At 43.8% G+C, this 15,330-nt stretch overlaps 1 protein-coding gene across 2 annotated transcripts in view; it reads left to right on the top strand.

The window, feature by feature from the left end:
• The first annotated feature begins 3,022 nt into the window (after positions 1–3,022).
• DVL1 (dishevelled segment polarity protein 1) overlaps positions 3,023–15,330 on the top strand; it is a 174,624-nt gene continuing 162,316 nt past the window's right edge. Inside the window, exon 1 of one of the 2 annotated variants that reach the window (XM_069741112.1) lies at positions 3,023–3,413. In XM_069741112.1, the coding sequence (XP_069597213.1) occupies positions 3,244–3,413 (170 nt within the window). In that variant the 5' untranslated portion in view covers positions 3,023–3,243. The remainder of the gene's footprint in view (positions 3,414–15,330) is intronic. The other variant, XM_069741111.1, reaches the window with a different exon arrangement.

Below are 15,330 nucleotides of genomic sequence, written 5' to 3'. Positions count from 1 at the left end.
ACCGCGGTAAATCCGCCATAAATCCGCAGCGGTTTAGCACTGCGGATTTATCAAATCCGCAGCGGAAAAATCCGCAGAGGACCAGAATACGTGTGCACATACCGAAACCCTAACCCTAGCCCTAACCCTACCCCTAACCCTACCCCTAACCCTAACCCTACCCCTAACCCTAACCCTACCCCTAGCCCTAACCTTAACCCTAACCCTACCCCTAACCCTACCCCTAACCCTAACCCTAACCCTATTCTAACATTAGTGGAAAAAAAAAAATTTCTTTATTTTTTTTATTGTCCCTACCTATGGGGGTGACAAAGGGGGGGGGGGTCATTTATTATTTTTTTTATTTTGATCACTGCGCATGCGCCCGCCATTTTGGAAGATGGCGGCGCCCAGGGAGAAGACGGACGGGACCCCGGCTGGATCGGTAAGTATGATGGGGTGGGGGGAACCACGGGGGGGGGGGGGGATCGGAGCACGGGGGAGGGGAATCGGAGTGCGGGAGGGGTAGAACGGAGCACGGGGGGCGTGGAACGGAGCACGGGGGGGCTGGAACGGAGCACCGGGGGGGTGGATCGGAGTGCAGGGGGGGTGATTGGAGCACGGGGGGGTGATTGGAGCACGGGGGGGGAGCGGACAAGAGCACGGGGGGGGGAGCGGAGCACTGGACGGAGGGGAGCCGGAGCAGTGTACCGGCCAGATCGGAGGGCTGGGGGGGCGATCGGTGGGGTGGGGGCACACTAGTATTTCCAGCCATGGCCGATGATATTTCAGCATCGGCCATGGCTGGATTGTAATATTTCACCCGTTATAATAGGTGAAATATTACAAATCGCTCTGATTGGCAGTTTCACTTTCAACAGCCAATCAGAGCGATCGTAGCCACGAGGGGGTGAAGCCACCCCCCCTGGGCTAAACTACCACTCCCCCTGTCCCTGCAGATCGGGTGAAATGGGAGTTAACCCTTTCACCCGATCTGCAGGGACGCGATCTTTCCATGACGCCGCATAGGCGTCATGGGTCGGAATGGCACCGACTTTCATGACGCCTACGTGGCGTCATGGGTCGGGAAGGGGTTAATGTGTCCTGGTCACCCTTAGATGGTCCTACTTAGATATTTTGTACGTGCGGATGGATTCCTTATATGTCCAAATGTGAAGTCGCAATTTGTGTCTGAATTTCCAATGTAGCATAAAGGGGATGTCCAGACATATAATACTGATGACCTGATCAATCCATAGACTAGGTCATCAATGTTAGATCGGCGGTCAACACTTGGCACCTCCTCGATCAGCTCTTATCTGTTCCGGAGGAGGCCCGACAACAGGAGAGGCACAGCTCAGTACACAGTCTAATGGCAGCTCCTATTTAACATTGATGGCCTTTTCTTAGTATAGGTCATCAATGTCTGATCGTTGGGGGTGCGACACCCAGACCTCCACTGATCGGCTGTTCCTAGTGCAGGGGGAATTGCTCAGTTATGGGGCTGCACAGCACAGCTCCATTGACTGTATAGTGGCTGTGGCCGGTACTGCACATCCGCCCCCTATTGATTTGAATAGGGGCGGATGTGCAGTACCAGCCGCAGCCACTATACAGTCGATGGCGCTGTACTGTGCAGCCCCTGAAGAGTTCCAGCCACCGACACCAGGAACACCTAATCGGAGGGCTGGGTGTCGCACCCTAGCTGATCAGACATTGATCACCTATCCTAAGGATAAGCCATCAATGTTACAGTCACGGACAATCTGTTTACGTAAATGGGAGATAAGCTGCAGGACCCATGAACATCCACTAAACAGGGTACTCGGCTCCACATACTATTTATGTCTCGCCACCTTCAAAACTGGTTACAGCTGAGGGGTGGGGGTGTCAGACCCTCCTGATCTGACATTGATGGCCTAAATAAAATGGGTCATATGTAAAATGACTACAGGTCTGACATCGGCACCCCTACAGATCAGCTCCGTCAGTTTCTATGTTCTCCCCATGTTTGCGTTTGTTTCCACCGGGCACTCCATATTCAAAGACCTACTGATAGGCAGGGGCATAACGATTGCATTCACAGAGAGTGAGCCCGTGCGGGAAGGGTGCCTGCCGACGCCAGCCATAACTTCAGCTGGAGGTGCGTCTGAGGACATTATTACAGTAAGGGACCCAGGATGGGGAACTTTGTAACAGGAAGAGGCCCAGGACAGGATTTTATAACAGGAAGGTGCCTAGGATAAGAGACATTATTACAGGATGGGGGTCAGAACTGGGGACATTATTACAGGAAGGGGCTGAGGATGGGGGACATTATTATAGAAAGGGGACAGGACTGTGGCCATTACTACAGAAAGGGGCCAAGGATGGGTGACATTATTGCAAGAATGGGACAGGACAGTGGACATTATTACATGAAGGGGCCCAGGATGGGGACATTATTACAGGAAGGTGCCATGATGGGGACACTATTACACATATGTCTTTATAGGATCTAGAACGCTACAAAGGCTCTTACAGCTAACCGACATGGAGGTGAGGGCCAATGTCCACATTTGCCCTTGGGCCCATGGGACTTCAGTTACACCAGTGCTGATGGGGACCGTAGATTGTGAACCCCATTGGGGACAGTGATGATGATTGTAAGGCGCTGTGAGATTAATGGCATTATGTAAGCAAGTAAAATAAATTTAAAAACCCATAACTGTTTAAGACTGGCATAAGAAATGCTAGTGTAAGTAAATCTCCAGAGAGTAACATAGGCAATAGTTGAAAGCTTCAAGGATTCAGTGCAGTGAACTAAATGACTGAGCAATAAGCCTCAAACCCATTCTCACAACAACAAAAAAAAAGAAGAAAAAGAAACATCAGTTTTAGAGGGAAAAAAAAAAGATGACTAAAGGAAATCTGAAACAAAACCTGTATTTATTTTGGACAGGGTAAATCAGCACTTCTAGAAAAAGTAACAGCGGCCACTCTGTTGTGTGCCGCCAGAGGGCGCTGCAGGGAGCAGAATGTCCTGGAGCAGCCATTTCACAATGCTTTACAGCTCAGGATTCTGCAGCTCTCCCTTCCTGTTTTGAGAGCAGTGTATTGTGAAAGCCTATGGAGTGACTGGCAGGGAAAAATCCAGACTTTGGGTTCCATATTTTCTGCCCTGATCCTGGAAGCATTCTGTTCCTGAGCCTGCTACAGCCTGCACAAGAAGGGGAGCCTTGCCATTTTGGGGGGGTCTACCCCCCCTTTGACATTTCTTTGCTCATGGCTGAGACTAAAATCATCTACCACATAGATGAAGAAGAGACCCCTTATCTGGTGAAGCTGCCTGTGTCTCCTGAAAAAGTCACCTTAGCAGATTTTAAAAATGTCCTCAGCAATAGACCTGTGCACAATTACAAGTTCTTCTTCAAATCTATGGACCAGGATTTTGGGTAAGTAGTGCACCCTCCAGCCATGAGCCTGCTGTGTGTCTGTGTGCAGGGCAGCTGCAATCTGACATCTGCCTGCACTGATACATGGTCTCTGCTGCTGATGGCTAGTGCATTGCTACTGTATAGGGTTGCACACCTGCTGTGGGGATCCTATGGGGACTGCAGCTTTCCTATTTATTACAAATATATACCTGTATCTTCTATTCATACTCTGTGTGTGTGTGTATATATTATATACTTTCAATTATAAATATATTTATATCCACTACTTTAAGAATATATATTTTATATTTATATTCATTAATTTCATGATGCATATATACTGTATATATATATATATATATATAATTTTTTTTTTTATTTAAATTCATTACTTTCATTATAGTGTTAGAAATACTCATTCATCACATATATTTTAGATTATTTATATTCATTAATATTATGATAAATATATATATTTTAGATTATTTATACTCATTACTTTCATTATATTTATATGCATATATATTCATTAATTTAATAATATATTTTAGATTATTTATATTCATTAACATTACGATAAATATATATATTTTAGATTATTTATACTCATTACTTTCATTATATTTATATACACATATATATATTCATTAATTTAATAATATATTTTAGATTATTTATGTTCATTAAAATGATGATAAATATATATTTTAGATTATTTATACTCCTTACTTTCATTATATTTATATACATATATATATATATATATTCATTAATTTAATAATATATTTTAGATTATTTATATTCATTAATTTTATGACAAATATGTATATTTTAGATTATTTATATTCATTACTTTCATTATAGTTATATACATATATATTTAATTTAATATATGTTTGATATTATTTATATTCATCAATTTAATGATGAATATATAATAATATTTATATTCATTACTTTCATTATATTTATACATATATATTCTTTAATATATATTTTATATTATTTATATTCATACTTTCATTATATATATCTATCTAATTATATTTATTTATTTTTTGCATTCTGGGGGTCATATGACGTAACCATGAATCGAGTCCATTATTTTCTTGCGCGTGTCTTTTTGGCGTAAAGAAATGGCGTATCATTTTGATAATTCGCAATACGACATTTCACTATCTGATCACAACGCATCAGCCAGTTGCTACCTACTTTCTGTACATATATACAATTTTCCAGAATATAGCACCGTTTTTTCCCGCACATATTACGCCGCCGCGTCGTGTAAGTCACTTAACCGATCACATATATTTCCCGTACCAGCGGCACTACACAGGATTTCCAGGAGTACAATGTGAAGTCATTCCCAGGAGTAATACACTGGGGATGGGGGACTTTTAATCCTTGCAATGTCACCGCTTCAAAGGTTTTTTTTTTTTTACTGTCATTTTCCATAAAGAACAATTATTAAATGGGAGGGGGAGATCGACTTCTGAGGAGAAAGCGGCATTTAATAAATGCCAGCTTTCATATCCTGTTAGGAAGAAGTAGAAGGTAAATTGGACTGGTGAATGTTGATTTTTTTGGAGCTGGGGTGGGAGCTGACAGAGGAGGAGAAGTTTTCCCCTGTGCCTGTATGGTCAACTTGGCGCTGCAGCCAGTCCCCTTCTGCAGGTACACCGCTGACCTTCACATTATGGAGAAGTTTTCCCCTGTGCCTGTATGGTCACCTTGGCGCTGCAGCCAGTCCCCTTCTGCAGGTACACCGCTGACCTTCACATTATGGAGAAGTTTTCCCCTGTGCCTGTATGGTCACCTTGGCGCTGCAGCCAGTCCCCTTCTGCAGGTACACCGCTGACCTTCACATTATGGAGAAGTTTTCCCCTGTGCCTGTATGGTCACCTTGGCGCTGCAGCCAGTCCCCTTCTGCAGGTACACCGCTGACCTTCACATTATGGAGAAGTTTTCCCCTGTGCCTGTATGGTCACCTTGGCGCTGCAGCCAGTCCCCTTCTGCAGGTACACCGCTGACCTTCACATTATTCCAGCGCAGAGTCTTATCAGGTGACTCCTATTTCCGGACTTTAACCCTTTGCGCTATATAACATGATAATCAGTGTTTGATAGCACGGCCTCTGCATTGCATTATGTGCCGCGCTCGGTGCACGCTCTGTAATTATGGGGATTGTGTTCTCTTTTATGCTGCTAATTGGTTTCCTAGATGCCCATGTGTGGAGTGTCTGCCTCTTTGATGGCTCCCTGGTGTATGTAGTGCTGTAGCCATACAGCCAAGCCCTGATCTTCCAGCTTTCGGAGCCCTCGGCCTGCGTCGTCCTGGCAATGCCAGGTTTTATAGGGCAATGTACCATCATCTTGGCTGTCTGCATAGGAGGCCCCACAATAAACATGGTGGGAGGAGGGAGGGCATGTCTTTTCTGATACAGCCGAGGAGCAGCTGGAAGCGTCGATGAGAGGGCTGAGGCGGGCGGCTTCACAGTATATGGAATGTCTATGGCCTTTAGGTAGTGTTGTATAGACCAGGGGTAGGATGGCAGACCTGCATCGAGGGCGAGGAGGCGACGGGCCCTGTAATGTAGACCCACACAGGCAGGTGACTGATAAAGAAACAGCTGAGCAGGGCTCCAATGTGGACGCCATTCATGACTGAACACCTGCACAGCCTTCTCATACAAGAGTATAATGTGCAAAGGCGTTGGCCGAACACTACAAGTCTCAGAATGAACCTGTAGTCCTACTGCTTATACATTGTGAAGGAAGAGCTACACAACAATTATAACAGCAGAGCTTAGATGGGCTGCAGGTCATAAATATTAGGACATTCAGACCTTTTGCCCCCTACGTATATCATCCGACCCCTCGCCGTGCACCCATCTTGACTGCATCATGCCCCCTGTACAGTTTCGGGAGAGAGGGATAATGCTGTGGGGTTATGGACTTGTTATCAGGGGTCGGCCTCGGTTTCTTAGTTCCAGTGAAGAGAAATCTTAATACTTGAGCACAAGACATTTTGGGCACTTGGAGCTTCAGGCTATGTGGGAAGATCCTTTTCTGATCCCTATGACTGTGCCCAGTGCACAAGTTCCATAAGGACATCGTTAAGGGAGTTTGGTGGAAGAATATAGCCAGAACACGGACCCCAACCCCATCCAACACCTATAATGGAGACTGTGAGCCCGGCCTCCCCCCCAACATCAATGTCTGACCTCATAAGTGCTCCTCTGGATAAACAGACACCTCCAAAATCTTATAGAAAGTCTTCCCACAACACCTGCAAAGATGGAGCTAACTCCAAATTGATGTCTATGGATGTAGAATGAGAGGTCGAAAAAGCTCCTGTAGGTGCAATGTGGAGGCGGCAGAGGCGGACATATCATTGGTACAACCTGTACAGTCACACGGGGGTATAATGGGCCCATTTTCACAACAGCTGGAGTTGTGTTTTATGATAAAGTATTGGACTCCCAAGGGCCCATATATTGTACTTGCACAGGGGCCCTCTTCTGTCTGTGTTCGCCAGTTGGATGGGCACATGGTATCACAAGCCACAATGGAGCCCGCCATACTTCTGTCCATAGAGTGTAGCAATATCATGGCAATTTGACGTCTGTTGACTCAAACATTATTACTAATGACCCGGCCCCCAATAATCATCAATACTAGAACACCCTTACCTATGCTATTCCCTCCCCATCATCTGACTCAGTGTCATGTACCCTTCTCCTCGTCACATGCCCTAATCCTCCTAAAAGACTGTACATTCTTGTATCCATTGTGCCCCCGTTAGGTCATCAGGATTGTCCAGAAAAGCCAGCTCCACCAATCACTGCCCATCAGTCACTGCCGATAGCGGGTCGTTACAGCGTCCACTGATTGGCGGAGCAGGTATTTCTTGTGTATCAAGATGGGATCAGGATGTAGACACCATCTGGGGCCGTGGGATCATCACAACAGAGTCTGCTTGAGACACAAGATGGAAGGCATGTGTCACTTTTTAAGCTGTTATTTAAAGAAAAAAATGTTATTCTCTAGATAATCCCTTTATCGGAGTTCCATAAAATAGGCTACCCCTCCAAATACCAAATGTTGGGTCTCCATTAGAGTTGGTACATATCGATCTGCTGGACCTGGTACATCGGCCATGTCAGTAATCTGTGACTGATGGATGGGAGCTCTGAGGACTTTCTCTTACCTGATGGCATCTGCCATACTTCATTGTGGTTAGTCCTGATGAAGAAGTGTGTCGTGTCTCCTGCCCATCTCTGGACCACAGGCCGCATGGATTTTTACCCACTTATCTCCAAGGCTGATGGCATCTTCGGCTCTTCTTCTGATTAGTTGGTCTTCGTTGTGGCACCATCGTTGGTATACTGTATATGTGATGTTGCGCCAGGCTGGAAAGTCAAAAGAGCATCCGGGGATACCGCCGGGTATGAGTCAGTTCTCTGGGCTTCTGGCCAGCAACCACGGATCACTGATGTGTCTGATGGATTGGGTCCTACGAATTGATTTGCACCAACTTTAGTAACCATCAGTATTAGTAGTCATTCCAGTGCCCAGAGGAGTTGCCATACACGTGACATACAGTCACGTTTTTTATTCTGAAGCCAGGACAATGTGATCGCCATGGATCTGGCTTCAGAAGGTTCCAGCAGGTATCCTTCATATTCAAGAAAATTTCCGTCTGACTCCAATCACTGCTCGGGAACTGTAGTATTGCATGAAAACCATTGATGTGAATGGGTGACCATGGAAGGGGTGGGTTTGCCAGATCCAGAGTCTCGATGTGTTATGACTCTCTATTTTGACTAATAGTCAGTGGTCCCGAGCTGAGGACCCCACATCTATATGGTCTATGCTTCATGTGGGAATATTGCAAGACAGAATGATTAAAGGGAAGCCAACAGCTGATACATGCTGGTCAAACCACGGGCAGCACGAAGCAGTTATTGCCGCCATGTGTGTTCTATTCTGAAATGCCGTGGTATTTCAGAGAAAACCTACTTTGGAAAGCGGGCCAGGACTTTGCGGATGACTAGTCTAAGGCCGGTATCCAACGACTTTTCCTTGCTCCGATCCCTTTGACTGAGAGGTCTTTCCAAATACACATATGTGCGAAGAGACTGGTCAGTCATGTAGAGCAGGGAGAAGCCGCCGGACTAGTCTTCCAAGATACTTGGTCACCAGATGGCTTTTCAAAGAAGGTTTTCTTCGGAAATGTCGCAGTGTCTGATTCATGCTATTCATGGTTCAGGCAGCATGAATCAGCCGACAGGTCCCATTTCATTGGCGATGGACTTAGTTTAAAAGGGGAATAAGGGGCTGCCTGACTCTTATCTGTGATTAGATAGATCGCATTCCACCCATTTCCATGGTGGAAGAGACCCAGCTATTTTAACAATTCCCGTGACAGCAGACATGAGGGGTCAGTCCGGGAATGCCCATAATGGTGGATGAGTTGGAATTCTGCTTTAGGACTGGAAAGTTGAGTGATATCCTCTGTGAATGCTATAATGGAGGTCATATTGGTGTTCTCCAGCTGTCCTACAATCAGGTCCAAGGAACATCTACTATATAATTGTCTAAGGGTCACTTCCATCTTTCTGTCTGTCTGTCCTTCTGTATGTCAAGGATATTCATTGGTCGCGGCCTCTGTCTGTCAGAGTATATGTTTATTTTTTATTTTTTGACCTGTGACATACGTGGCTGGGCAATATACTACGTGGCTGGGCAATATACTACGTGGCTGGGCAATATACTACGTAGCTGGGCAATATAGTACGTGACTGGGCAATATACTATGTGGCTCTGTGCTGTATACTACGTGGCTGGGCAATATACTACGTAACTGTGCAATATACTACGTTACTGGGCAATATACTACGTGGCTGGGCAATATACTACGTGGCTGGGCAATATACTACGTTACTGGGCAATATACTACGTGGCTGGGCAATATACTACGTGGCTGGGCAATATACTACGTGGCTGGGCAATATACTACCGGACTGGGCAAGATACTACGTAGACATACATATTCTAGAATACCCGATGCGTTAGAATCGGGCCACCATCTAGTTTAGTATAATCTGGCGGTAATGTAGTAACGGGTGATTCAGTGATTATAGGGAGCAGGGCGCTGGGATTTGTATGTAGTCTGGGGCAAGTTCCTGTGAGAACGCTGCACCAAAATATAATCAGGGTTTACAGAACATCAGAATCTCTTTCACACTGTCATGTCCGAGTCCTGGGAACAGCGTGACAGGGACAGAAGTCCACGTGATTTCACTATAAATACTGATAGACCATTACTGTGTCTGCCGCTAGGGATCAGCTACAACATTCACCCACACACAATGTGCTCGTGGAGCATGCTTTACAACAAATGGCTTTTCTATTTTTATTACATGGTTAATTTTAAAAAATTTTTTTTGTATGATTAGATGAAAATTCATATGTTCCTGCAACAGAGGCAATTGTACTTGGGCGGCTGAGCCTGGGGAAAGGGGCATTATGTACTGTGACATCACTGATTAATGTACCAGTGACATTATTGTGTGTATTATCCCTGTACTGTGACATCACTGTGTGTATTATCCCTGTACTGTGACGTCACTGTGTGTATTATCCCTATACTGTGACATCACTGTGTGTGTTATCCCTGTACTGTGACGTCACTGTGTGTATTATCCCTGTACTGTGACATCACTGTGTGTATTATCCCTGTACTGTGACATCACTGTGTGTGTTATCCCTGTACTGTGACATCACTGTGTGTATTATCCCTGTACTGTGACATCACTGTGTGTATTATCCCTGTACTGTGACATCACTGTGTGTATTATCCCTGTACTGTGACATCACTGTGTATATTATCTCTATACTGTGACATCACTGTGTGTGTTATCCCTGTACTGTGACATCACTGTGTATATTATCTCTATACTGTGACATCACTGTGTGTGTTATCCCTGTACTGTGACATCACTGTGTGTATTATCCCTGTACTGTGACATCACTGGGTATAATATCCCTGTACTGTGACATCACTGAATTTATTATCCCTATACTGTGACATCACTGTGTGTATTATCCCTGTACTGTGACATCACTATGTGTATTATCCCTGTACTGTGACATCACTATGTTTAGTATCCCTGTACTGTGACGTCACTGTGTGTATTATCCCTGTACTGTGACATCACTGTGTGTATTATCCCTATACTGTGACATCACTATGTTTAGTATCCCTGTACTGTGACATCACTGTGTGTATTATCCCTGTACTGTGACATCACTATGTTTAGTATCCCTGTACTGTGACATCACTGTGTGTATTATCCCTGTACTGTGACATCACTGTGTGTATTATCCCTGTACTGTGACATCACTGTTTGTATTATCCCTGTACTGTGACATCACTGTGTGTATTATCCCTGTACTGTGACATCACTGTGTGTATTATCCCTGTACTATTACATCACTATGTGTATTATCCCTGTACTGTGACATCACTGTGTGTATTATCCCTATACTGTGACATCACTATGTTTATTATCCCTGTACTGTGACATCACTATGTGTATTATCCCTGTACTGTGACATCACTGTGTATTATCCCTATACTGTGACATCACTATGTTTATTATCCCTGTACTGTGACGTCACTGTGTGTATTATCCCTATACTGTGACATCACTATGTGTATTATCCCTGTACTGTGACATCGCTGGGTATAATATCCCTGTACTGTGACATCACTGAATTTATTATCCCTATACTGTGACATCACTGTGTGTATTATCCCTATACTGTGACATCACTATGTTTAGTATCCCTGTACTGTGACATCACTGTGTGTATTATCCCTGTACTGTGACATCACTGTGTGTATTATCCCTGTACTGTGACATCACTGTGTATTATCCCTGTACTGTGACATCACTGCATTAATTATCCCTGTACTGTGACATCACTGTGTTTATTATCCCTATACTGTGACATCACTATGTTTAGTATCCCTGTACTGTGACATCACTGTGTGTATTATCCCTGTACTGTGACATCACTGTGTGTATTATCCCTGTACTGTGACATCACTGTGTATTATCCCTGTACTGTGACATCACTGCATTAATTATCCCTGTACTGTGACATCACTGTGTTTATTATCCCTGTACTGTGACATCGCTGTGTATTATCCCTGTACTGTGACATCGCTGGGTATAATATCCCTGTACTGTGACATCACTGAATTTATTATCCCTATACTGTGACATCACTGTGTGTATTATCCCTGTACTGTGACATCACTGTGTGTATTATCCCTGTACTGTGACATCACTGTGTGTATTATCCCTGTACTGTGACATCACTGTGTGTATTATCTCTGTACTGTGACATCACTGTGTGTATTATCCCTGTACTGTGACATCACTGCATTAATTATCCCTGTACTGTGACATCACTGTGTATTATCCCTGTACTGTGACATCACTGTGTTTATTATCCCTGTACTGTGACATCACTGTGTTTATTATCCCTGTCCTGTGACATCACTGTGTTTATTATCCCTGTACTGTGACATCACTGTGTATTATCCCTGTACTGTGACATCACTGTGTATTATCCTTGTACTATCACATCACTGTGTGTATTACCACTATAATGGTGGCCATCGGGTTAGGTTCACACGTCCATATTGTTTTCTTGTTCTGCCACCATCGCATTAAGCTCTGCGTGTCGCTCCGGACATCTTGATGCTTGTACAGAGCCGATAGTGAAGAGAGCTCTGGAGCAAACAGCATTAGATATGTTGCAGTTTGGCTTTGGGGATCAGAAATTATTTAGGGGGGTTTGGTCTCAAGTTTAAATTTACAAGTCTGAATATGTTTTGTATGTGAACATGTACAGTATGTGACTCATGGACGTCTGGATGAGACCTTCAGTGTGGCCGGATGGTGCGGCTAGCTGCATGCGGCCAAAATGCCGCCCACAGCGATAGCCAATTGCTGCACAATTTTGTGTCGCCATCACAGGTGATCGGAGCTTTGGCCTCGCTGTCGCCACACAGCCGCCGCGCTAGGGGAGAAAAGCAGAGACGCTCACACAGGAGTGCACATATTTGCCAGACCTGCTGTCAGAAATGGCTGCTCTAAGGTCCGGCCCTGTCTGATTGCACAGTCATGGCATGATGTTAGATGGATATAAGAAAAAAATCTTTAAATGTGATTTTATGTTTATTTTTTTGTTGATCTTGTTCTGTATAATCCTGGGAAAAGAGTAATATATCTCCTGTCTACATATAGCCGATAATGGACATAGTAATGCACTATTTCCCCTGGCCATCAATAACTAATTTATCAATCTGCTGCTGACAAGGGCACGGTCATGGCAATAAAAGGACATTTGATAAATGAATTCAGATGTAATTTCCTTTCGGTCTCTGTGGATCTTGGGGGAAGTGGGAATATGTATAATTTCCAGCTGTCAGCAGGAATAGGCCCATCTATTCTTACATTATGTTACGGGAGCCACACAGGATGAAGAATTTGCCAACCCACAGAAAAGTGGCCATTTTGACATTTAAAGGGGATCTTATTATTTGATTTGTATACAAGCCAGTATATAATGGATGATGAAATGATATTCCATATTCCTGTTACTCTACCTTCACATAACTATTTTTTTTGGTGCTGACAGCACTTGGAACAATGTTAATCAATGGGACTTTTCAGATGACCGAATGTCCACATGAACAAAAAAACGCAACATACATTAGTCTCTTCATTATGTCAGATGAGACTCACGTATTTAAGTCTTTGGGTGCCCAAAATAAAAATCAGATCCCGCATAGATCACCCATATAGCATTCAATTTTTATGTGTACAGAGCATTTTTCTGGATGAAATCGAACAATTTTTCATGGGTGTGGAGTCAGAGTCAGAGTCATGGAGTCGGAGCCCATTTTGGTGGAGTTGGAGTCGGTGTCATGGAAATTGAGGAGTCGGAGGTTCGGCTTACCGACTCCACAGCCCTGCAATTTATTTTTTATATCCTCATGTGAGCGTAATCTTAGTAGAACGCAGTATGGATAAGGTGTATTTACTTTGCCCATTTACCCATGGAAAGCAAGTGCAAAAATGCAGCAAAAACGCAGCAAAAAAAAACAGCCGGTATTAGTTTTTGCTGCTTTTTTGGTGCAAAAACCGAAGGAAATTGCATGATTTATTTTTTTGGAGGCACTAAATTTTATCAGCATGCACAAGAGACAATAAAATCATAGCAGATACGCAGCAAAATACGCAGCAATAATAGTAATTTTTTAAACTCACCATATTAAGTATTATCAGACTTCACACAATGCATTAATGAAGGGATATGCCCCCTTCTAATATTTATGACATTTCCAAGCAATCTCATACATTTCTTTAAATATACACTTTTCAGCTTTTTTTTTTTTGGCTCCTTTTCATCATTTTTTTTTTAAATTTCCCCATCTTCTTTGCTATCTCTCCTTGAATGAGTTGGCAAATTTCCCAGGAACCTCCTGAACGCTCTGCAAGCCAGAAGGTACCGGTATCCTGTGTGTGAGGATGAGAATAGATGAATCCCCAGTATGTGATTGCCTATTCGGGGGCAGGAATGGGTTGCGCAGGGGTGGGGTATGGATGTTGACGGGTGTGGCCTTTAAAAAGGAATGATTCTATTGGTAAAGAACGATCTCTTGCAAAGTCAGCTCAGAAAGTTGACAAATATGGAACATCATACACATGCATGTTCAGCTGAGGCGAGCCATTGTGTGTTTTAATTGTGCAAAGAGGAATACATTGATGCCAGACTCATCTCCCGCATGGGGCACTTTAAAATTCAACATGCTCAACCCTGCTGTTGTCTTCGGTCAAAAACGACCGACCTTGAACTTCAATATTCTTTAAAATATTCAAGATGCGGCTCTGAAACCTGTGGCCGACCGACCCATCCTCATTTAAGTCAATCAACCACAAGTTTCAGAACCGCATCTTGAACACCCCCAAAAATACCAAAGTTCAAAATCGGTCTCCCCAGACCGAAGACAACAGCAGGGTTAATTCTTATTAGTTGCTTACAGGCACATAAGGAAGCCATTCAGTTCTGTTTTAGATGACTTAAAAGGACTGTCCACTACCCAACATCCCTTTATGAATGGACCCAAGATGCTGCCTTAAATAAAACGTACACAGTGACGGAAGTTTGAAGCCAATCTGCTGCTGTTGATTGGCTGCAGTGGTCATTGTTTACGCCACAAGTCCAGCAGGGGTCACAATGCTCAGAATGAAGGAGCGGTACTGGATCAAGAGGTACTAATTATACCTTTTTTTTTTCTACCTTATTCAGCATGCTGGGGCCATTAATAATGGGTTGTCCAGTTGTGAACAGCCCCTTTACAACATCAAAAGTCAATTTATTCCAGTTTCTTCCCTAATTACTCCATACGGTTCGAGAGATCTGGGCCTTTTATTTAGTATTAGTATTTATGTTTTTTACAAGGGTGTATGGATCACGGGATCCTCTTGGGCGTGTCCTTAGGCTTCTCCACATTGCTACTGTGAGTACCGCCCACTTGTAAAGACCATAAAAACGAGCGCAAAATAAAAAGGCTCCTATCTCTAGAACCATATGACGAATTTAAGAAAAAAAGAAAAGAATTGACTCCTCAGGGGAGTGGCGGAAATAAAAATAAGAGCTAAAATGTTCACTTTTGACCCGGTGACAAGTCCTCTTCGTAGCTTTTGTCCATCATGGACAATGACCTTTGAAGTAGTACGTTCTCTAGAGGAAGACCATAATATTTTGCCATGTTGCCCCCCGATTTATAACACTGGCACTACTAGCCAGCCCAGTCAGCTGTCGGCCTAGTGGTTCCCCCCGGTGTTGTG

The sequence above is a fragment of the Ranitomeya imitator genome, chromosome 10, assembly GCF_032444005.1.
Source record: "Ranitomeya imitator isolate aRanImi1 chromosome 10, aRanImi1.pri, whole genome shotgun sequence".
NCBI lineage: Eukaryota > Metazoa > Chordata > Amphibia > Anura > Dendrobatidae > Ranitomeya > Ranitomeya imitator.
The sequence above is the reverse complement of the archived record's forward strand: the minus strand, read 5'-3'. Positions and strand labels throughout refer to the sequence as shown.